The 24789-nt window shown below is 43.2% G+C and overlaps 1 protein-coding gene across 1 annotated transcript in view; it reads left to right on the top strand.

The window, feature by feature from the left end:
- Positions 1-204: 204 nt before the first annotated feature.
- Lrmda (leucine rich melanocyte differentiation associated) overlaps positions 205-24789 on the top strand; it is a 621294-nt gene continuing 596709 nt past the window's right edge. The window contains exon 1 of the mRNA XM_048801877.1: positions 205-466. Coding sequence (XP_048657834.1) covers positions 453-466 — 14 coding nt within the window. The 5' untranslated portion in view covers positions 205-452. The remainder of the gene's footprint in view (positions 467-24789) is intronic.

Below are 24789 nucleotides of genomic sequence, written 5' to 3'. Positions count from 1 at the left end.
CCACATGTCTGAGGAAGTGAGATACAGATTTTACAGCTGACATCAGAGCATCTTCATTTCTAGAAGCAATGAGGTTCACCCCGGGTAGGTTGGTGGGGAAGGGTGGGGATGGAGGGAAATTAAAGGGACTGTGGAAGCAGTCTGGGTCATGAAACTGTCAAATGAACCCCATCAGCACCCAGTGGGGGGAGGTCTCAGCCTTTTGAAAATTTATTCCTCAAAACCCATTTTTTTGCAAGCAAGACGTAAAATCTGGGGAGTCAGGACTTTGGGTTCTGTTTTCTCCTGTACTTCCCCTTTCTAGATACCTATTTTGTCTTCCTATAATGTGTAGAACTGTGACTTATGTCAGTGGTCAGCACACATTCTCAGCAAAGGGCCGGATGGCAAATATTCTGGCTTTCTGGGCCCAGAATCTGCTCAGCTCTGTTTAGAGACCCCGGCCCTCCTGAATGCACCCGATCAGGTATGGACAACAAAATATGAATATCCGTAGTAGATTACTCTTCTTTTGAATTTGTTCAACCATTTAAAAATATAAAAAGCATTCCTAACTTTCAGGCTGTACAAAAATAAAAAGGGGCTGAATTTGTCCCATAGGCTATAGTTTGAACTCTGGCTTGTAATTTTTGCTATTTTTTATTGTTTTCCTTTTGTTAGTGGGAGATGGTATTGGCTGACCTCTTTGGTAGGAAGATGCTGCCAACCCCAAGATAAAGTTCACGGCCATATTCAACCAGGAGATGAAGTGAATAAGTGTGAAAATAATGCTGGGTTCTGAGGCAGACACCTAGGCTCTTACACCAACCCTGAGCTACATGTTGTCGCTGTGTAACCATAGGTTGATCACTTAACTTCCCTGAGCCCCTGTTGCCTTATTCTTTTTATGAAATGAGTGTAATTGTATTTGCCTTGCATATATTATATGGCTAATTTATAGACCAAAGAGTCACTAGACGTGAAAGTTCTAAGTAAACAATAAATCATTCTATGAATGCAAGGCTGGGGGTTATATTTTCTGCTTCACTGACAGAGGCTCTTCTTGTTAAGTCTGATTGTGATTAATATTCATTTTTTGTATTTCAGCTACAAAATCAGAATCAGAATTTGAATCATGAAAGTAAGAAAAAATTATTGGTTTTTTTTGTTTGTTTTTCTTAGACTCTGTTGTTGGCTGTGTTTTCCTAGTGTGTCCATATGTTTGGTGTGATTGTGCAGTTTGTGTGGCCCTACTGCATAGGAAGTCCTGCCTTCCTCCATCAGAGCCTAGCCAACCTTCAGTGCCCACCCAAGGTGCCACCTGACTCAGGAGGTCTTCAGGGTGCTTGATGCATCAAGCACTCCTATGTGAATGACTTGACCCCACCTCCCTGGAAGGATACCCTGTTTTCCCAAAGAGGTGTCATTTCTATTAAAAAAAAAGTATAAAGGTAAAAGATGGAGGTTGCAGGTCAGTCTGTGAGTATGTCTTTTGACCAGGGGTGTGTCCTGATGAAATTATTTACTGCTGTCCAATGGGAGGAAGAGGCAGACATGAAGTAAGGGGAAGGTCGAGAGAGATGATTCTGGCAAATGACATCATAGAATGTTTTTTCACCTACAACCTTCCATCTATGTACCTATTAGGCTTTGGGGCTATTTTCACATCCATTAGCTCTTTTGATCCTTACAACAGTTTTTTAGGTTCAATGGGACATCCTAAACTCCACTTAACCCTGAGGAAACTGAGGTCCAGAGAAGTCAGTTACCTGTTCTACCTTCATGCAAGTAGCTAATAATGAAGTTAGTTTAGTTACCATATGCTATTCCCCACTCCTGGCCCCAATCTGCTATAGGTCCAGGTTGTGATCTCCTGCTCCACCAATATTCAAATCCTGGAGGGTAAGAGCACGTTCATGTATGGATATGTTGAACCAGCTGTCTTCAAGTATGTCAACTTTATCTTATCTTTCCTTCCCAGAATGTATTTGTGGAGCAAGTTTTGGAGAAAGACAGTCTGTTATCACATATTTTCAGCTTCTATTCTGGTCATACCTACATTATGTAAATTTGTATACACAGAGTGTTTGCTTATTTGTTCAGTCTTCAGTGAGCAGACCCGGTGCATTACCGATTCCCGGACTGTGCTCTTCAGCCTAAACATCTTCCGTAGCTCCTCATTGCCTACCTAATGAAGTGTGAACTCTTTGGGCTGGCATTTTAGGTCCTCCATAATCTGGTTCCAGCCTATCTTCCCTGTCTCACTTTCTGTCTCCGAGGCAGCCACCCACCTCTCCTCTACAGTCTTTGTCCTCCAGCCTGCCTCCTCTGTCCTCTAGGACTTCAGTCTTCCACTTTTCCTGCACATGCTCATGTTTCTTTAATACTCTTTCTCCAAAGATCATTTCCTGTTTACCTGTTGTAATGTGTTTGCTTTCCCTACTTGGAAAACAAATTCTTGATGCTTGTTCTTCCTCACATTGCTGTTCTCTCCTCTCTTGCTACTTCATTTAATTGAAGCACCTATCAACATTTTTCACCTGGGGCTGTGAGTAATCCCTCAGCTCTAGTGCCCAGGGACAGGAGCAAACTCTCCCTTGGCAAACTCTCTGGCTACCATTTGTATGTGTGTGGGCAGGGGAAGGCTCTTGGACTAAGAATGGTGTTTAGATTTTTATTAAAAGCTTTAAAAAGAATAATTCTCGGCACATGAAAATAGAGACAATTCAAATTCGATGTCCACAAATACAGCATTGTTGGACATGGCCACGCCTGTTTGTGTTGGCATTGTCTGTGGCTGCTTTGGTGCTACAGTGGTAGAGTTGAGTACTCATCACAGGGACCATATGGTGCTTTATAGAAAGATTTGCTAACCCCTGTCCTAAGGCATTGACTTTGGGTAATAAATTGACTTCTGTGCATTTAGAAAGGTACTGGTTATGTGCTATCCTTTGGAAAATTGAGCAGTGGTCACAGAAATCACATTCTGTGGTTGAGATAAGGAACCCCCATTGAAAACAAATGTCTCCATCTTCCTCATTCCTTAGACTTTGGTTAACCTGATCCTGGAGCTGGCTGGTCTCTCTACTGGAGCATGTCCTCTGAGGCTGTCCTGTGACTTGTCAGTCACCACATCTAATGGGTGCTTCTAGGCCTTCTTTTTTCCACCCTCTCTGCAGCACTTCACTCCATTGCCCATCTCCTCACTCCCAAACTCTCTGTTCTTTCTTTTTGGACACTGTGATCTCTCCTCTTCTGTCACATCATTGACCTCCTCTTTCTATGCACCAAATGTAGATGTTTCTGCAGTTTCTAACCTTTAGTAATCTTCTCCCAATCCTAATATAGTTCTCTTAGCAGAATTATGAATTCTGCTATTGTTCCTGTGCTGATAATTTCCAGTTTGTTCTCTCCAGAGCCTGAGTCCTGTATTCTCATCTTTATCCTAGGCTATATCATCTCTTGTTCACTTAGCTTCTGTCCATGATACCATCTTGTCTCAGTCACCTATGATTGGCGCCTTAGCTCCAGCCTAAGAGTGGCTTAATCTTTGAGGATATTTTCCACTTGCCCTTTCCCCCAGTCCCACCACATTCATTCAGCTCTCCACTCTTTTTCTGTCTCAGACTGCCTTTCCCAGCTCTTACCCTTCTACCCTATCCTGCATGCAGAGTGCTGCCTGACCCAGCAGACATGTTCTCTTGGTACACCTCTGGTTACGGTCACAGCTACAGTGTATGGTTCCATGTGAGCTCAGACTCCCAGTGATGGTGGCTCACTTCAGGTTCTCCATGTATCTTTCCACTTCCTGCACAGGGCTTTACTAAGAACCAAAGGAGTCTGTGAATAAGCTGTGCATAACCTGCAAGTACTAGAGCCTGTGCCTCCAGGAGGGCACCCCTTGACCTTGGGGGATTCACTGTTGGCTAAGTTAACTGCCCAGCCTCTTATCCTTCAAACCTACAGTCCTTGGAGGCCTTCTACATACTTCATGGGTGCACAGGAGAAGGATTCATGTCCCTTTGTCAAAAGCAGTGACTCTGGCCCCCCGATATTAGATGTATCTTCTCCTCTCCTTCTCTCCTGCTCTCTTGGGCCATGTCCTAACTAAAGTTCCTGTACCCATACTCATCTCAGTCCCTGCTTTCAGGGGATTCCAACTCAGACCAGACATCATCCATGGCTTCATGAGCTTCCCCAATATGGGACTGATTGTGTTCTGAACTCCTAGGCCTCCAGGTTGACACCAGCCAAGCGTCCCAATATTATCTTTCCACACTCACCTCTATCATTTATTCTGGTCAAATGGTGTTCCTTCGGGGCAGAGACTCGGTCTTATACATCTTGGTTACTTGTCTCAGTGTCCAACATTGGAGGAAACTGAATGTAAATGTTTATCTTAGTGAATGAATGAATGTGTTCATCTTCACAAGTCCATCCTCCTGGACGTTCTTCTCTTCATTGCTCAGCGGTGACTTCCTGCCACGAAATTCACAATACAACCTTCTCCACCATTGAATGGAACTTTTTGCTTGTCTTTTTAAGTTTTAACTGCTGAAATTATAAATTCTTCCAAGGATGTGATCTTGCTTTATTTTCTTTACATTCCCGCACGGATCTCAATTGGTACTTGAATAATCAGTAATGTTGGTTGAAAGACTGAGGAATAGCTCATTACTTCACTAGGCACTCAGGCTCTTTCTGATTTGTTCTATTCTCTGTTTTCCACATGTCACATGGTTTCTCATTCCCATGAATTGATCCTACTTACTTATTTTTCTGGCTTCTTAAACATGCTTCATACAGTGTTTTCCTGTGTACCTACAGAAATACTATCCACCCTTAAAGGCCCAAGCCTAAATACTGTCATTTTCATAAAGCACCCCGCCCCTGCCACCCCACTTTAAATCACCACCTCTCCACGCTACCTGTCTGCCAAGCATTTGCATTATTGTTTTATGTAGCATAATTTTATTTGGTTCCTCTTCTTTCCTTCTTGGAGACAGTACGAACCTTCAGGGCAAGGCTGCTTACTCCCTCGTTGTATCCAGTACCTTGCTCGGTGCCCTGCGATCAATAAATATCTGTTGGAATGAATTCATTTGAATAGGTTAAATTATATCATCATGGCTTTGCATTCACATCAACTTAACTGGTGGCCCCTGACCTATCTTTGTGTGAATTTCCTTGAGTTTCATTTTGGTAATGGAAGAAATATCAAGCAGAAGGAAAGATATATATATATCTAGAGCCAGTCAGCATGATCTACTATGTTTGAACATGAATATTGGAACATAACTTATAAGAATGCCATTTCAATTATTTGTAAAATATTTAAATAGTATAATCCAATTTACATTCTATCATTTCTAACAGCTGTAAAATTTACTTTACACCAAAGTTAGTTCAATCACTTTAATTCAGTCTGGAAAAACAGTACAAATGAAAGCTTAATTTGTATTTAATCTCCTCTTTTGTTTCTACATTATTGCCTTCGAATCATTCCTTTTAGTGATTGAGATTTAAACCAGAGAGAGGAAAAAGGCTTGATGAAATATTTGAGAAGAATATAACCCATAATGAAAAGTTTAGAATAAATGTTTAAAAATTTCAACTGGCTTTGTTCTTTGGGGTTTCAATTCATGGCAGTGCCTTTGTTATAAATCCAAGGTATAAGATATGTGGGTTACGTTGTCAGAATCTTAGGACTATGACTCTCAGGTATTTAAAACCAGGCAATTCATTTGGAGCAGGATACATTTATATCCTGCATATGAAGATTGGCAGGGAATAGAAATGCGAGTAATTATTATTTAGTGTGTTGATCATGCTCATGTATTTCCAAATGGCTTTGCGATCATTTTGGTTAGTTTTTCTCTGTAAGCACTGGCAGTCTTCCAGCTAATGTCATCAGCAGGAAGTAGTAGCATGGAGAGATGGCAGAATTGTGACTAATCATGACTTCCCTGTCCATGTACAGCATCAGATCTGATATGGGCATGGGGAGAAAGGTTCCAGGAAGTGGTCAAATGGCCAAGTGATGGATTAATTCTCAGGACAAAATAATCTTCTTTTGTTTCTCTGTCTTTCAGTTGGTAGAACTTAGAATGGGTTCCAGAGGCCCACACTTGACCTCGGCCCATCCCTTTCCACCTCATCCAGATTCTCACTATATCCATCCCACCTCAGCAAGCCTCTTTGGAACTGGGAGGTGGCAGATTGAGAAATGCTACAAGGAAGGAGTCACGTGTCTTGAACTGAATTCTGATCAATAAGGAAAAAATTAAGTAAAAGTGCGATGAGAGAAGTGGGTTCAAACTTACAGCCAAGATGAGTTAGAGGAGATAATGGCATCTAACATTTTAGAGAGGAGGTTTCAGAAGGACAGATGTGATGTTGTGGGCCAAGATTCTAAAAAGCAAAAGTATCATCACAACATCAACAGGACCATTACAAACATTCTCAGAAAAGGTGGAAAAGGGCCACATACCTGTATGTGTGTGTACCTGCATGGGATGAGAGTGTAAAATGGAACAGAGTGGCTGCAGAGCTCATGAGTTATATGTATGAAGCACATCCCTCTTTGTTGTATCTGGTGATTTTTGTTGCAATTCTGTGATTTTGCTCCAACATAGAGTGGTGAGCCTACTTTCCAAATAAGGAGCCTAGAATTACCGTGACTTATCTAAGGACACATTGCTGCCAAAAGGCCAAATTAAGTTTCAGAGAGACCCAGGGATTTTCACACTATAATTTAGTGGTGTTCCTACAGTCCCATGCTATAAAATATTGGCAAAATTCTTGATTGTGTTGTCAGAAGAGCAAAGACACCTAGTAAGCTGAGGGTTATAAAATCTATAATAGTATGTATTAATGACAAAGGATAAGTAACAAAAGGTGAGGATTTGCACTCCACTCATTGGGATGAATGGAAAGATACACAACTTGCATTTTGGTGTCCATCTTTCAATCAGTACAGTACCACGAGCATGAATCTGTCTGTGTCCCACACCTGTGTGCACACATGCAGATAGGCAGGGAACATGAGCATGAGAGAGATTTCAGTGTCTGATCTACAACCTCTAGGAAGCAGCTGTGGCTTTACCATCCTGAACACAGCACATGGGGTGATGGTAGCAGGGTCCCTGCCAGTAGTTACCTTCCTGTGGTCAGTGTTTCAGAGAGGGCTGGAAGAATAGTGGTCACCCCAGCTGGTTGGCTAAGGGGAGGCCAGGGATAAGAGCTGCTGCAGTATTGCCAAGCTGCTTTATGCTGATTTGGGTGAGATTTTCCTTGGTATGGACTATTTATAAACAAATTTGTCCCTTTTGGTGCTACTGGTTCAGTGAAGAAGACGGAAAACACCTAGTGGTAGAATGAGTGTTAGAGGCATTTGGGAAAAGACAAGAGACTTCCTCCTCATGGAGAAAGATCAGAGGTCATATCTTTCCTGTCAGTAGCACTTGACACTTGTGATGACATATGGTGCTGGAACAGAGGTGGATGCAGCTAAGGTAGGTGGGATTAAGATCTTGTGGTGATCAGCTAAGGAAATGGAATTCTTCACCGCAGAACTGGTGAAAGCTGAATTTTGTTTTTTTCCACCAGGGATTCGACCCGGGGTGCTTAAACACTGAGCCACATCTTCAGACCTTTTCATATTTTATTTTGAGACAGGGTTTCACTAAGTTGCTTAGGGTATCACTAAATTGCTGAGGCTGGCCTCATACTAGTGACCCTCCTGCCTCAGCCTCCCGAGCTGCTGGGATTAAAGGTGTGCCCCGCCATGCCGGGCTTGTTTGTGCATTTTTAAGTGGGAAGTGAAATGTTTAGTTTGGTATTTTTGAAGTAATACTGCAGGGCAGTGATTTGAACCAATGGGCCAAAAGGGAGAGATGTGAGAAAGCCAGTGGAGAAATCCAGAGAAATAAGAGGGAGAGAGAGTGATGGAAGGGAGTTTGGAAGAGAGGCCCTTGTCACAGCTATGTTGAAGTAGATGCAGGTATAAGAAGAAAAACCAAAAAACAACTAAAACACAAAAAACCAAGTAACATACACACAAAGAACCCACAGAAGGCCTTTTCCCAGTAGACTAGAGAGGATCTTGCAAATTCCCAGGTCTCATTCCCCAAACTTTACGTTCATGAGCCTTCAGAGTGGCCTTGGGAATGTGCGCTTAGTCAGTCCCCAGGGGTTCTCACACAGGCCACGACAGCACTCGAACTTCCCTTTTGGTTTTGACCTCTGAAAGAATGAACCCTTCCCTACCACCCCATGTCCTTTTTTACAGGTCTTTCCCAAAGACCTCATGATACAACCAGAGCTGATCCCAGCCACCATGCTCAGGGCTTTCGACATGCCTGGCACTTTGTGAAGTACTTAATAAACATCAATCCCTTGAACCAGTACATCAGAGGTCCTGAGACTTGAAACCCATCAGGATCAGCTGGGCCCCATCTTTAGTGTTTCTCATTTGGAAGGTCTGGGGGAAAGCTCAAAGATGTACATTTCTAACGAGTTTCCAGACAGTGTGGATACTTCTGGTCCATGGACCACACTTCAGAACCACTGCTGTACATCACTGTAGAAAGATGGGGGTTTTTGTCTGTTACAGAGGAGGAAACCAGAGAAGCTGGGATAAGTCATCTGCCTTGGGTTGGGGGGTTGCAGCCAGAACACATGTCTGTCTGAAGCTCCAGGTCCCATTCTTTACAGATACTCAGACTTCTGTTAGGGATGCCAGGCTGGTGGAACTCATTCCCTGCTGGGATCAGGTTCCCTTTCCTCACTGAGGACTTCCTTGTTACAACTTTCCTGAATCTCTTTCCACAGTGAGGGATGGCCTTGTGCATGGGCAAAGGAGGTGTCTGTATTCTTGCTCTAATTTAAGCATCCTCCAAAGAATATCCCTGAACTGAAATAGTCCCTTCACCAGGGCTGACAGAACCCCCCAAAATCCCACTGATGGAGTCACCATTGTAGTTTAGGTTCTGTCTCCAGATTGTTTCTTGGTTTGCATGTGAGGCCCTAGAGGGCCCGGATCACAACTGTTCGTACACATAGCTCCCAAACCTAGTGCAGTGCTGGACTCATATTAACTGGTCAGGAAGTTGGGTGGATGGAAGAGTGAATGAGATGTGTTACTTGCAGGGTATACATAATTTGGCCTACCAATGGGATTTAGATTTGTTTAATAGAAAACTAGCTTAGAGGATAATAGGATGGGGTATGTGGTAAGTACGTCGAGGTAACTTAAGGACCTTTCTTAGTAAAAGCAAAACCCAATCTTCCATGGTTAGGGGGAATCTCTCAGAGGGGTGGGACTGATGATCCAGTTGCTCTCAATTTCCTTATGAATGTTGCCATATCCCCAGGGATAAGCTGCCTTCTCTGTCCTTTACACAAATAAGACAGACTGGAACCTTTCTCACAGCTCATGCAGGTATGTGGAGTTGGGGAGTTCAGTCAGTCTGACTGATGGATCCTGGGACTCTCCTTCAACTTGGTCAGCTTCCTCGCAGTGCTCTGGGCACTGTCAGCAATGTCTGTCCCAGTTTCCCTGGTCCTTGCTTGGGAGCCTCCTACTTCCATATCAGATGCTTTTTATTAATTTACAGCACCAGATGCACTCCTTTCTAGATACTTGGCACATTCCAAGTCCAGGCCAAGGGAGGTATTTCTCTAACATTTACCTAGATCTGTGCTCTCAGTGACTGCTTCTCATCTGGAGGTACACCTGTTCCCCAGGTGTCTACTAACAGGCATAACCTTCCTGCTCAGGTGAGCCCCCAATCCCCTTCCCACAGTGTATGGGCTTCTCAACCAGCACTCACATTACCATAAAGCAATAGTAAGTGGCGGTTGTATGACTTGAGTGACATGAAGTGGTGGCAATAGGATGAGAGGGTGGGCATTGTCTCATAAGGGTCGGTGAAGTCTAGAGTGTAAGGATCAGAAGGGTGAGGCACCAGGAAAAGGCACTGAGTTTTTGGACACCCACTTGAACACTGCAGAATTTTGCTTCCATCAGACCTATTTGCATAGCTTTCCCCTTGGATACCTCCTCTTCTGCCACCAGATTGCCACCACACATTGAAGGCATGCACGCTTTAATGATCAGCCACCTCGAGCCTCAGGACCTGCATCAACAGTCTGGTGTTTGCAGTGGTCAGATTCTAAATAACGCGATGGTGCTGATGGAAAATTCCAGTGAGGTCCCTACAGATGTCACTGCTTGCTGCTGCAGTGAGGTGTTCATGCCTGTTTCCATCAGAATGTAAAAGTCCTGGGGAGGAGACTGGAAGTGGGCCAAGGGAAAGCGGTGCCATCACTGGTCATTTTTACACCAGTATAAGGGGTTTGGGGGCCTGGAGGTTGTATGAAACGCTATTGGGGTGGGAAATCTGGGGAAGGGGTTTTATTTGTCTTTTCCTTGTTTGGTGATTCTCAGCTCTGAATGTACCTTTACGTATCCACACGTCATGTTGGTTTACTTTTCCCATTTCTTAGAATGATGCAAAATGCCTGGGTTGCTAAGACTGTGGGAGTGTATTTTCTGTTTTTTCTTTATCAAACATCAAAAAGTTACTTGAACAGAACAACTCATTTCCAATTTATCCTGATAATTTCCTGTTATGATTAGCTTCTTCTACACATGTGATTTTTAAAAGAGGACCATAAAATTCACATGAGGCTAGCAATATTCTCTTGCATTTATTCAGTAGGTGTGATATTTAAGCTAATTTTAAAGTGTTTTTTTTTTTCTTTCTAAATCATTGCTGTTTGTCACTTGGATCCCTTTGTTTGCATGTCATCAGTGTCCAATGAATGGTATACATTTCCACCAGTCATTGTTAAAACCCAATGTATGGAAACAGTGTTTACACCAGCAGCTGTTACAAATCTGGGGCTATGGATTAATGTCAGTTTCTGAATGTAGAGTGCTTTAGTTAATTCCACCCAAGGACAGATGATATCATCTAAGAAGAAGGAATATATTAGAAACTGTCAGCCAGAAGGTAGTAAAAGGAGGCGATATGTTCTGAGGAGTACTAAAAGGTCATTCAAAGAAGAGATATTGCTAATAACTCAATTAAAATTTTCACACTGACATTTTACAAATTTCTGGGTAGGCCCTAAAACATTTTCAGAGCTAGCTAAATTCAGACCCTAGATTGGAAAAACAGGGGTCAAATAGGATTCACACAATTCCTTTGTGAAATGAACAAATTGGGATAATCTTTTTCCAGGAAGTTCTGGCCAACTAATTCATTGAAACACCTGAGGTATCTAGGAGGAGGGAACTTGTTCCAGGACCCCCTGTGGATACGAAAATCCATGAATGCTCAAGTTCCTTATATAAAGTGACATAGTATTTGCATATAACCTATACACATTCTCATATACTTTAAATTATGTCTGGATTACTTATAATACCTAATACAATGTAAATTCTATGCAAATAGTTGTTATATTGTGTTTTTTAGGAATAATGAGAAGAAAAATCTGTACATGTTTAGTACACATACAGATTTTTCTCAATGTTTTCAATTTGTGGCAAATATTTTCTATCCATAGATGCAGAGCTTGCAGATACAGGGGGCTGAACGTATACCCTCTTCCTGAGGATTTTCCCTTTTTCCTGCTAGATTGTAGCCTGGGCAACCAATTCATTTTGGCCCTTGACTTTTGGGAAAACAACATTTGCCAGGCCTGGTGCTTTGTTGTAGTTATTCTATTTTGCTGTCTGGAGAATAAAAGGATCCAGGTTCTTCCTGGGATCTAAGAGGCACAATGAAGATGAAGGCTGCTGGTACTTGGAGCAGAAATGCTCTGAACCATGTGATGAGGTAGGTGTGACCACCATGTCTGAGTAGTCCACTAGGACAGAAAACATGGAAATGGCAGGTTCATGAAAGGTCAACCAACCCATCTGTCTGCTGTCCAGTTTGGAATTAATGATCACTTCTTGAAGATGCTCTCAACTAGAATCCATTTGGCTTCTCTTGGTATCTCTTTCTATCATTCAGTTACTATTTGGGTCTCTTAATTCTTTTTTCTGTCCAAGAACACAAGCATATTTCTTTTCTTGGTATTTTCCCTCCATAGTCATTGGGGAAAAATGAGCAATAGGTATGCAAGTATGTATGTCTGCATGTATTCAGTAATGGCTTCAACACCTACTGTGTGCTCAGTGGTAAGGAAGAGTCACATGGCTTCTGCCTGCAAGGAGCTCACTGTCTCCTGAAGGTGAGAGTCATTGAATGGCCACACACACAATCACTGGCATAAATGGATGTCAAATTGCAGCAGGGATAGGGCTGAGAAGAAGGACAAGGTGCTATGGTTGGGCTTCATTTGACTTAGGGACCTTTGGAAAGGTTTCCCTGGTAAGTCGTGTCCTGGCTGATAGCTGGAGGATGCTGAGAGGGCAGAGCACTGCAGACAGAGGATCAAGAAGGGCTCAGACTCTTGACTGGCTGGAGCTCGGTGAACATGAGGAACCAAGAAGAGGTAGGCATGGCTGCTGAGAGAAGACAGGGACAGAGCTGAGCCTGGGTGCTGGGTAGGCTCAGTCGCTACAAGCCACAGGCTGGGGCAAGGAGTTTTCTTTTTCTTTGGGTACTAGAATTGGACCCAGGGCACTTTACTGCTAAGTTACATCCCTAGTCCTTTTTATATTTAATTTTGAGATGGGATCTCACTAAATTGCTGAGGATCGTGCTAAATTGCTAAGTTTGACCTTGAACTTGCCATCCTCCTGCCTGAGCCTTCCAAGTCACTGAGGTGGAGTTTCATTTTATAAGATTGTAAATGATTGTCAAGACTGCATTCAAGGCAAGCCAAACCTAAGCTTCCTCTTGCTGTAGTAAGGTAACCACATGTCCTTTCTTCTTCCCTCTGGGGACCTGTAATGAAACTTTCAGCCAAGGATTTCAAACTGATTTTTCTGCTTTTGAGATTTCTTCCTCATACCTTGTCACAGAACTGAGAAGAACAACAATAGGGCACCTAAAGTTTGCTATGGGTATCTCAAGATGGGGTGTCTTAGAAAGAGAAAGTGTTTCTTGTTTGTGACTTACATGGAGAAAGGTGGTGGGAGGAGGTGTCTTTGCTATGTACTGGGTACACTGGAGGCACTTAATATATGCTTGATGATGAGTCAGAGGTGACATCCAGCTCTTAGGAGTCCAAAACTAGTTTGATCTTTTCCATCTATCTGAATGCGGCTAACACAGAGAGCTAGGGAGGAGGGAGAGGCCTGACTGCACCTGCTCCCCTGTCCTGTGGTGTGCCGGGGCCACCTGATGCCAACTCCACAATGACACATTTGTCTTATTAAATGTAAGCCAATTCCTCTTCCCCTTCTGGGGCCCTCCTGATGGTGGCTGTGGAGGACAGGGACATTCGGTGAAAGCCCAGTTATTATGGTCTGTAAAGGGAGGTGGTGGCTGCCGGGGAATGCTCAAATGAAGACAAATGCATTGTTAAGTTTTTATGGACCAAGGCCGCACTTTCATTAAGCGTAATTTACATAACGTAACTAATGCTCAAGGCCAAACAGTCCTTGTGCCCCAATGACAGCCCCTGACAACCCATGGATGGTGAGGCCTGGTGCACATCCTCAGGTCAGCACACCTCCTCCTTCCCCTTGCTGGCTCAGCATGCTGGGTGCTTCAGAGCTCTCATTTTGACCTCTCTAGCTAAATGCTGATGACATCAAAGCTACCCATTGTTCTTTGTAGCAAACCAGGCCGGCACTCTCTGGGCAGAGTTCAGGAGCCATATTCCTACCTCTTTCTCTATAGGCATTGGCTTTCTGGACTGAGCCCTCTATAAGCCCTGACTGGGAGATTTTGGGGGTTCATCTTGGCCTTGGGTTCCTGATTCACCTCTAGGGTTGAGCCAAACAGACCCTGAGTTAAGATATTAGCAATGAAGGGCTGGCTGATAATTAGAGCTGCCCATGTCCTCCAGCAGTGTGCCAGGAGGTGAGGCTGTCTGATGGTGTCCCCATTGTGCTCAGCGGTGGCCTTTGTCTGCACCCACCTTCATTACATGTTAATACCACTAGAGACACTTTGAGGTCGAGATTTTCCACCTTGCACGGCAAAGCAATTATCATTTCCTTTCATTGCAGAGGTGAGTGCTGGGTACCACGTGATGGATTTTTTTGCTAGTAATCAGAACTTTCTGCCCATTGGTCTTCAGGACATACTGTGTGTTGACATTTACAAGGTACGTGTCAGGCAGAGCCGAGCTACAGAGTGAGAGAAGGAGGGGGTAGAGGATCATTATATTCAATTTAATGATGACAATTTCCCTACATTCACAACTTCCAGAAGTAGGAGACAATAGATGTGTGTCTTCTGCTTGCATGTACAGTGCAGGAGATGACACGGGAAGATTCTGTTAGCGGGGATGGTGATATATTACCTTAATGATTTCATTGCTTGCCAAATAAAAGAAAAATTCTCGCTGTAGTGCAGAGCCCTGTCCTCATCAAGCAATTCATTGCGAGGCATTTGTTGTTAAATCAGCAGCAGAAGGAGGAGTTCTGACCTTCTATAAGCTGCTTTTGGGTTTTTTTATTTTTTTATTTTTTGCTTGGCTACCTTGACAGTCTGGTTCTTCTCAGTTTTTACGACATGAATAAGCATTTGTATATGTGATACTGAAGTTTGTTAATGAATTTGAAGAGCTCTTAGATTTGGGTAGATGTTGAATTAATGGAAAAGTTCATAATAGAATCCAGTGAGAGCTCTCCTCCACTATACATGAGCAATTGGGAGGATAGGTAAGTGTGAGTGAGTTGTGTGTATGTGTGTGCATGAGTGTAGGGCAGGGGATGTCTTATGAATTGTGGGTAACTTGAACAAACCCCCTAAGTGATGCATAAGAAGTTTATTTGGGGGTCAGGTACTGTGGCCTAGGTAGGATCTGAGGGGCTCTTTTCTGAGGGGTGTTGAAGTTGGAAAATCTGGCTAGGTAAGAAGGAATCCAAGATGTCAGTGCGAGAGCAGCCCTGAGTAGGCCACAAGTCCTGTGGCTCAGGGAAGGCAGGTGGGGAACCAGCCAGAAGGATAGAAGCCCACAATTTGGAGCTAACCAGGGTGACATCATGGTTAGCCTAGCCGGCCAGACCCAGAGCCAGCTGTGGTGGAAGCTCCTGGACTCCATGATTACAGGAACAGGACCCTGGCCGTCAGAGAGTGGTGCAGGGGCCTGACAGTGGTGTCATGATGGTCGCCTGTTCCCTCTGTGCAGTCTGCTTTTTCCAAAAAAATCTTTTTTGTTTAGATTTCCAAAGTAATGGAATCACCTTTGCACAGTAGAGTATGGGGGATGACGGGGACCTCTAAAGTCATGGAAGTTATGAGCACTTTCCCCAGGTCAGGACGGCAGGCCTATTCAAGGCCTCTCAGGGTGCTGCTGTGCTTCCTTATCCAGCGACGCCGCTCTGCGGCCTGTTGCTTTCTAATTATTTGATTAAAGGGATTCTGCTGAAGAGGGCTGTGTACAGGCCTGGCAGGTCCCCTCCCTGCATGTGCCAGCTAGCCGTAGAGCCCAACCTAGTCACCCCGCTTTAGACATGATCTTCCTGAGCTGCCTTTTACCTACGACTTTGGGCGAGTGACTTCACCTCTCCAGGTCTCAGTTTTCCTATCAGTAGCATATTTAAAGGTCTCCGTGGATAGTTTCCGCTCAAGCAAAGCATGTTCTGTAACTATTGCTGTATATCCGAGTTGGCCCAGAAAGAAGCCCTTGGTGTGGGTGTCTTTGTGAAAAGCCTCCAAGACCCTGTAGAAATAGACATGATACAAATACCATGGTTCTTCACCCACCTGAAAGATCACAGGGAAAGTCCTCTAGGCTGTGCCTCATTCATTTTTTGTACTTACGAAGCTGGTGGATTGTGTGGTGGATGTAGGGTGTTTAATAAACTGGGACTGGCTGAATATGGAAAAGCTCTGAAGAATTTCAGCTGGCAAGACACACTTCCTCTCTACTTTAGGAACTCAGTGTCCACGTTGCACAAGTGCATACACCCAGGACGTGCTTCCTTGTCAAGTCACTTGCCAAGCTCTTGGAGCAGTGGACAAAGCTGACTTTTTTATGACTGAGTCCCCAGTGTCTTGAGCATGACCAGGCACACAGAAGCCGCTGAGCAAATGTTGGTAGTGTGGATCAGTGAATAAACCCTGATGTGGAATATGGGTAGTTGGACTTACCCCAGGTCAACTGGGAAACAGGGAGAGAATATAATCTGGAAAAAGAAGAAAATGAGAAACTTGGTAGTAATGCATTTAATTGTTTTCCCCTGAGCTTTAGCTGACCTCTCTCCTATGTCATGTAAGTCACAACTGGGAGCCCCTGTCTCTCATGGACACTGTAAATGCTTTCAAGTCTACAACTAGAATAGAGCAATGGACATTGCTTGACTCCTGAGCATGTGATTGCTGGATGTCCCCTTAAAGCAGTGCATGACCCAGTGTGGAGCTTGTTGAATTCACATAGTAAATTGTGCATAATGCCCACACAAGTCATGTATGGTAGGATGGGACACTGACCGGCCCATGACACATGGGGAAGAAATGATCCTGTACCATGTAACTGGAAAGAAATGGCTGAAGTACTTGATTGTGTGGCCTAGCAGTCATAGCAAATATTAATGATATTGTTTGTCATATAAAGCTGTTTCCAACCTATTATAATTGCCTATTTTCTGTGCTGTTGACTTGAGGGTTCAACTAGCCACACCCCTTCAGACGGCCAACTGGAGTTACTCTCTGTGTGACAGTGTTTTTCTGTATTTAAAGCTAGTTAGCCTTGCATGGCCATTTAACTTGCTCCCCTGGCCTCATTAGTATTATCCTGTAATCAGATGAGCTAATTAAGTTGTTTCCTATCCACTGATCAGAGAATATTAAAGCTTTGAAGGTGACTCGAGCCATCCTCTGCTCCAGCTCCCTCATTTTTCAGAGGCAACTGAGACTCAGAGAGGTTAAGTAGCATATCCCAGGTTGCACAGATATTTAGCAGAAGAATTGAGAAGAACACACCAGGATCATTGTGTTTTTCCAGTTTACCCTGAAGTTAAATAAAATCCTTTCAGATTTCATAGTATCCAAAGTGTGTCTCTGTTGTAATAAGTTATGGGTGTCTATTTGATAGAGACCTAGGATGGACAGATTTTATTTGCCAAATAATGGATCCTTTTTAAAGAAAACTTAGTATTTGCAATTATGAACAAATGAAACATAAAAGATAATCATATACATATTTATTTGTATAAAATTATGTTTATAAATTTATGAATATAAATTTTTTTCATAAATAATGGCAAAATAATATGCATTTAAGAAATTCTACAAAAATACTTGCTTAGGTGAGGGGTAGTGGCTGTTATTCATTGCGGTTTACTTCCAAAGTGAGGATTAAACTTTACAGAAAAGTATGTATTCATGGAAAAAATAGGGTGCAGTTTTAGAATACATTGATTCAAGCATTTTCAGCAATGTATCTATTAGAGAAAATGAGGTCTCTTCATGACTGTAAATTAAACAGGGGTTTGCTGATGGAGGCCAGCAAAGCATCGTTCCTAGCTTAGTGGGCGTCAGAGGCCAAATCCTGCCGCTACCTACTGTTGTAATACGGCCCCACCCACTCGTTACATTCCATGGCTCCTTCCATTCTGTAACTTCAGATGTGAGTAGTTCTGGCTTGCTTTATGACCTGCAATTTCTAATTGTTTATGAACCAGTCCTGACAGTAAAGGTTTGCTGACCTCCATTCTGCATGCTTATTCTTCGTCCATTGGTCAGAGGGTCTTCGTTTGGAATACTGCCCTGTTGGAAAGACAATGACCTTTAATCACCTTTCAGAAGCTTGTTTTAAGGTCCAATCACTGGCTGTCAGTTTTTGCCTACGTACAACCTCCTAGTGATCCTGGAAGAATGAAATTGACTCCTCTGCAACAAACATTGGATCTTTTTATTTTTTCCACTTTCTTGGGAGAGTAATAAATATAGTCAATGACTCTGGATTCTATTACTATGTAAGAGCTCTTTAAAAACATCTAACCATCTGCTTAATAGCCAGTAATATGTTTCTAATGGTCACTCTCGATAAGACACTTTTAGTTCACTACTGTAATCGTTGTCCAACGAGGCTCCTGAAGTAATATGCTCAAAGGCCAGTCCCCAGCTCCATAACTGCAGTGATTCTAAAGAGAAGAATAGAGAGTTCTGAGAGTGACATGGAGGAATTCTCTTCTTCTTCTTCATCAAGCCCTGAGCGTACGAGTGCAGGGTCCTTCAAACTTAAAACTTGGATTTTTTTTTGGTATGTGCATATCCAGGTATAGTTGCAACAAGAGGTCTGCTCTTTCCTCTCACACTGAACTGTTGTAACTAAGAACCCTGCATCCCTGGTCTGGGCCCAGCAGTTGGTGACAGCTTGGCAAATTGTGAGTTTCCTAGCTTAAAACAGACTAAATTGCAGACAAAACAAGCCATCAGCTGAGTAAATACTGTATTTCTGTTTAGCTTCTGTAAGAAGAAGGAGATTAGCATGAGTGTTTAGTGTTCATAATTACTATAGGAGGCAAATAGTAGGCTCGGGCTGACTGGAGATTGTTTCATTATATCTAATTAACACCCACTTGATTATTCTTAATTATTTCTGCTTGATGATAGAAGAGTAAAGGTGTCATACTTCAAATGTACGAATAATGTCTGGGTCATAAATATACATATATTTGTAAAATTGTATCCTGCTCGTTTTAGGATGGCAAATATGGTCTTAGCGGAGGGATGAAAAATGAAATGACCACGCATTTAAGAGTTTGGTAAATACTACATACAACCTCCTGGCGATCCTGGAAGAATGAAATTGACTCCTCGGCAATAAACATTTGATCTTTTTATAAAATGCAAAGAAAACCATATTAGGATAAAATGCTTCTTTCTAAGGAAATCTGATTTAGAAATGTTTTCTTTGAAAATGCCTCATTACCCATTTGGGTGAGAATTCCTTTTCCTTTGACCATTGACAGGAGCATAAAGATCAGTGGTTATAAATGGCAGTATCTGAATGTGAACCCCAAAAGGAATGAGCCGCATATATGTACATGTCAAATGGTTTGAATGGAAAGCCCAGCTCCAGGAGCGTTTGTGGACATCTGAGAAACAGAATCAGCTTCTGTCTAAGAATTATAATGACCAGCCTGGTAAAGAATATGAAATGCTAGCAAGCAATGTCATCTCTCAGACATGTAGAAGGGATAAATACAATGAGCTCGATTTTCTGGAACCTGAAATTGGTGTCATCATTAGGGACCCCAGAAGCCATCTTTACTCTCACAAGGAAAAACACAAATAGGTTCTTTGCCTTCAGTTATCATCTTGAGTTGGGAGACAGTGGGGGCATAGCATAGCCATGGGGGAAGTTCTTTGCTTTTTCTTTTAGGGGTGGTTATATAGTTGCATAGTCAAGAGTTGCCTCTCCTTTCTTGCTCGTAGGATCAGTGGCCTTGCATTAGAAAGACCTGAATTGTTATATTTTTTCCCCCTGAATCAAATTTAGGTATGAAATAATTCTTAAGAGGGAAGGCCCTGGGCAGCAGCAGGGAATTGTGAGGTTGGGTGATTGTGCCAGGATGTTCTTAGAACTGACAACTTCCTAAAGATCAGAGCTGAACTCACATTGATGGTAATCCAGTTTCAGCTCTTGAAGTCTGCAGTTAATTACTGACCCAAACTGGGCACATGAGGGCTTTTGGAATGGGCCAAGCTCTCCCCAGCTTGGGAGATTAAACTTTTCTGCTCCATAGTCATGTTTAATTGCTAAATTGCATGGTTCAATGAGGGCTATGGGAGTCAGCAAAGGGGACTGCGCTGAGCAGGAAGATTTCCAGGCTGGGACTTAAAGGGAAGCTAGACTCAGCTGCCTGCAGAGTGTTTCAGCTATTGGTGGTTCAAGGGCTGATAGGAGAACAAACAAAACTGTTCTATGTCATAGAAAGAGGACCCCATTACCTGAATCCAGGCCAGTCCAGGTCCATTCCCAAGGACCATGTCATGAGGAGCAAACACAGGGCTTGATCTTGAGATGGAAGGCCAGGTTAAAAGAAGAGAGCCCCAAGGAGGTGGCATTAATGAGGATTCCCTGGACCTTTTTCTATTACGAGGAAAGAGACATGAGGAAATTTGTCAAAGTCAAAAATTCATAAGAATATTTAAAGATTTAAGCCTGAAATGGAATATCTGAGGCAGTCATTTGAAGTCTCTCTCTATGTATGTGGTGGCTGATATTTAAAAGGCACACAAAACATTAAAAAATTACCTCGAGAATAGCATACCCTCCCCTGAATAATGAAGAGGTAATATTGGAGAATAGAGTGGTGTCAGGGTATAATCGGTTCCCACTTGACTAATGATGGCCAGGGCCAGAATTGCTCATCTTTGCTGGTGATATGAGGCCCCGTTGCCAGCAGGCTCTGAGTGGACACAAGGATTACTTGGCAGGTCATGGACAGTGTGGGGGTGGTCATGAAGTTGGCTGGATCTTGGTTTTGTTTATTTTGTGTGTGTGTGACTGGTGACAGTGGTGGCATAGGGGTTCTTTACCTTGCCACAAGGTGAATTTGTGCATATAGTTAACAGGTGGCTGTTTGGAATGTTTATAGTGTTGAATAGAGTATGGCCGGACTCTAAGACTGCCAGGCAGCATTGGAAAGGTTCTGGCCTTCACCATATTAAAAATCAAGAATGGGTTTGGCTTAGTTCCAGCAAAAGTGTTTTGTTTCGTTAAGCCCTTGCTACTAAAAAAGTGGTCCACCGGCCAGCAGCATTGGCATCTCTTGGGAACTCACTAGAAATGCGGATTCTTGGACCCCATTCTGGTCCTGCTGACTCAGGATCAGCATTTTCACAATGTCCTCAGGTGACTCCTAGGCCCACTGACTATGATTTGGGCATCTTGGCTAAGATTGCACTGTTTGATCCAGTTGTCACTAATAAGCGAATCAGTGGGCTGTGTGTTAGTGCACCCTTTGAGTCTCCGTTTCTCTAACTCTCTAACTTGGGGATGTTAATGCCTGCTCCACCTTTCCCCCTGACCTTTGGGATGATTAAAGGAGATAATGCAAGTGAAAGCACTCTATATGACAATGGCCTACACGGGTGGTTGGCAACAGCAACTGTCCTTTGTAATCACCCCAGGAGCCTGAACAAAATGCCAGGACTCAGACTTTACTCATGGAGCTTCTGATTTAATTAGACTGGTCAGGACTGGCCACGGGTACTTTTTCAAAACCTGTTGGTTCCAACAGACAGGAGCCAGGGTTTAGCTGCTGTTCGGATCTGAGTGTTTTTCTGTGTCCTCTCTGTGTTCCAGAACCTTCAGGAAGGTTGGTGTTAATGGGTGCTAATGGAGTAGGAGGCAGGGTAAGAAGTGACCTGCTACCAATAGCTCCTCTGGATGCAGACTGGACTGTCCTATTTCTCTAAGGATGCCACTGCTGGGAACACTTCACATGTACACGTGGAATGTTGTCCTCAAATCCTGTGCATGTCTGTCCATGTACCTGTGCAGCTTGAGCACTGTCAGCAGATAGAGGGCAAGGGCCATCCTTCACATCCTGTCTGGTTCGCTAGGCTCTCATCCACATAGGGAGGATGTGTGAGAGGTAGGGGTAAGGGACTGAGAAGCAGGAGTCCTGGCGTGTCTTCTGAATGCTTGTGTGCCCCCAGAACTCTTACATTGAAAATGGGTCACCAAGTTGATATAGAAGGAGGTGGGGGCACATGGAAGGTTATTGGATCATGGGGGCAGAGCTCTCATGAATGAGATTAGCACCCTCATCAGGCCCCAGAGAGCTGCCTTGCTCCTTTCATCACGTGAAGACACAGTTAAAAGGCAATATCTGTGAACCAGAAAGCAGACCTTTACCAGACATGAACCTACTGGCACCTTGATCTTGGATTCCCAGGCTCCCGAACTGAAATAGATTTCTATTGTTTGTAAGATACCCAGTCTGCGATATTTTTTTATACTGGCCTGAATGGACTAAGGCTCCTGTGTTTAATGTTAACAACTTTCTATTGGTCTTATCTCTCTAAAGTACCTGGATCACAGAGTTATAGGAAGATGTGTTTAAAATTTGAGGTGCTTGCATGTGAATGTGCTTTACAAACTGTAAAATTCTACACAAGGGTACAAGCACACTTGATTAATTTTGAGCAGTGAAATCATGTTGTGAAAGAATATAGGCTTTTATGCCAGAAGAGTTGGTCCCCAATAGAAGCACCTAACCACTCTTTTTCTAAGAGCAATTAATGTTTGTCAGGTACTATGTGCCTTTGCATTTATACATTCAACAAATATTTCCTGAGACTTTACCCACAGAGCTTCATTCGTCTGGGCAGGACTGGCCATTGGTACTTGAGGGTCTGTATTATGTTCTAGGTATTGGGAAACAGCAACAACAGGAAAAGAAGACAGAAGACCAAACTGCCTTCATGGAGCTTACGTTCTCCTGGATGGTGATGGTGGTGATGGTGGGAAGCAATACACATGTGTGTCTGTGTTAGGAGGCAGGAAGATGGGTGACAAAAGATGGCTCAAAGGGAGGGGCATTGACCATGAGATGGTGGATGCCATTCACAAAGGGATATCAGGAAGAGCCTCTCTGGAGAATTGAATTTCATAAGAGATCTGAAGAAGGTAGAGGATGAGCAAGTGACCTGGGAGTCTGTGGAGATAACAGCCCTTGAATAGAAATGGCATATAAGATACAGAGGAACCACAGGAAGAATGAAGGTGCCATTTATTGGCAAGAGAAAGTGGTAGGAGGAGCAAGTCTGGGGCTAATAAAGGAGTATGGGTCCTGTTAAATTTGAGTGCCTATCACCCATCCAAATGGAGATGTCAGGCAGGGAACTGAATTGGGAGGGATTCCATGGGGAAGGGTCAGGTTGAAATAGATATCTGGGAGTTTCTATTAGGATGTAGGTGATATATAATATCATGAAGCTGGGTAACTATTCTTCACCAGATATGTGTAAAGGATTAGTGTGACAGTGGTGATCAACGGATTTAGGTGATCATGGTGGTATTGTTAGAACTTAATCAGCTCTAATGTCCTCTGATTCCTTATAATGTACTTGCTCATTTTCTCCTCAGTCTACTCTAATGTTGGATGCATTTTATTTTATTATTATTTTTTTTGGTGATGCTGGAGATTGAACCCAAGGCCTTGTACATGTGAGGCAAGCACTCTACCAACTGAGCTATATCCCCAGCCCTTGGATGCATTTTAATGTCCACCAATCCCAGAAAAGGCAAGAAATGTTATCACCTGAATCCTCTGGCTTCTGTCAATGCCACCTCTAGTGCACACTAGGGGAAATCCATACTCCACCCTGGCTGGGATGTCCTGGTCACCTTGAACTGGCTCAGCCCAGAGAGCTCTGGGTTGCGAGGCTCAGTAATCTTGACCTACTCCTCAGGACTGTAGCACAAAGCAGAATGAATGAGATATTTCAACTCATTACTTACAGGTGTTCTTTAAGGGCGCGCTTAGGAGTTTTACTCAATTTAACTTAAGACATAAGTAATGCCATTCCCAATTCAGGGCAATGGCTTAGAACCTGACTCAATGTCCTTTTTACTAAGTAATTATCCAGATTTCCTTACTAAATGTTATTTTATGTATTATGTTTAATAGCCTCTTTCTTTCAGCTATGGTAGGATGGTAATAGCAGCTGATAATGTATCACATACTCATCTTAAATTTCTGCTTCTGGCACCTGTGGCCAGCATAGATGAGAGCTTCTACTTAGGGCTCAGATTGATTTCATGGCCTTCCTCAATAGGTCCTGGGTTGGTTTGCTTTTCAGGGGCCTAAGGGATCCCAGATGACCCCTTAGCTTTTAAAGCCTTGATTGCTTTTAAAGATTTTGGGGAACCTAAGGAGCTCATCTTGTCAGATTATTCCTTTATCTACACTCAGAACCCCTTTTGGAGAGTTGTGGGTAACAGAGAGGCCCAGCCCTACTGGGGGCGGGGAGCTGAGCAGTGTAGACTTTGGAGGAAATGTTAGATGTTGCAGATGCCTGATCAACATTTAGTAGCCACCACCACACCTCAAGATAGCCAGTACCTTGCAGGACCTTGATCGCTGTTCTTGATAAAGGTTCAGTGAATGGACCTCAAGTGGTAGTAATTATGCTATTAATGCTGTCATTTGTAGAACTGTGTACATGGGGCAGCATGTAGGTTTGTTTCTTTGTGATGACCTAGTTTTTGAAACAGTCTTCTAGGAGCTCCTGAGAACGTACCACTTTTCCAGTTGACCCCCGGGATAGTTATTGCGTGCTCGGTGGGTACTGGGCACAAGGAGAATGCCAAAAGATTTCTTTTTTTCTGGCACCTGTGGCCAGTATAGATTTTTCTCTCTCCCTGCCATGAAATCATATTCTCTAGAGAGTCAAGACTAAAATTCATCTTAAAAAATATGCATAACTTCTTAGGAGAGAGGGCCATGGCATTGAGCTAGTATTTATAAGCAGGTTAGACACATCACTTGCCTTCAGAGTTTCAAGTCTAGTGCAGGAGGCAAGGTACACTTCATGAGAGGTCCATACCAGCACAGTGTTTGGTGTTAACTTGAAAGGAGGAGACAGGACAGAGCTTTCGGGCCTCCTGAGGACCTGGGAATCTTTGGCTGCCCATCAAAATCACCAGGGGAGCTTTTGGAAACTAAGAAACACCAGAACCAACCCAGAACCATTGGGATGTGTGTAT

This window comes from Marmota marmota, unplaced genomic scaffold, assembly GCF_001458135.2.
Source record: "Marmota marmota marmota unplaced genomic scaffold, marMar, whole genome shotgun sequence".
Taxonomy (NCBI): Eukaryota; Metazoa; Chordata; class Mammalia; order Rodentia; family Sciuridae; genus Marmota; species Marmota marmota.
This window is presented reverse-complemented; position numbering and strand designations above follow the sequence as displayed.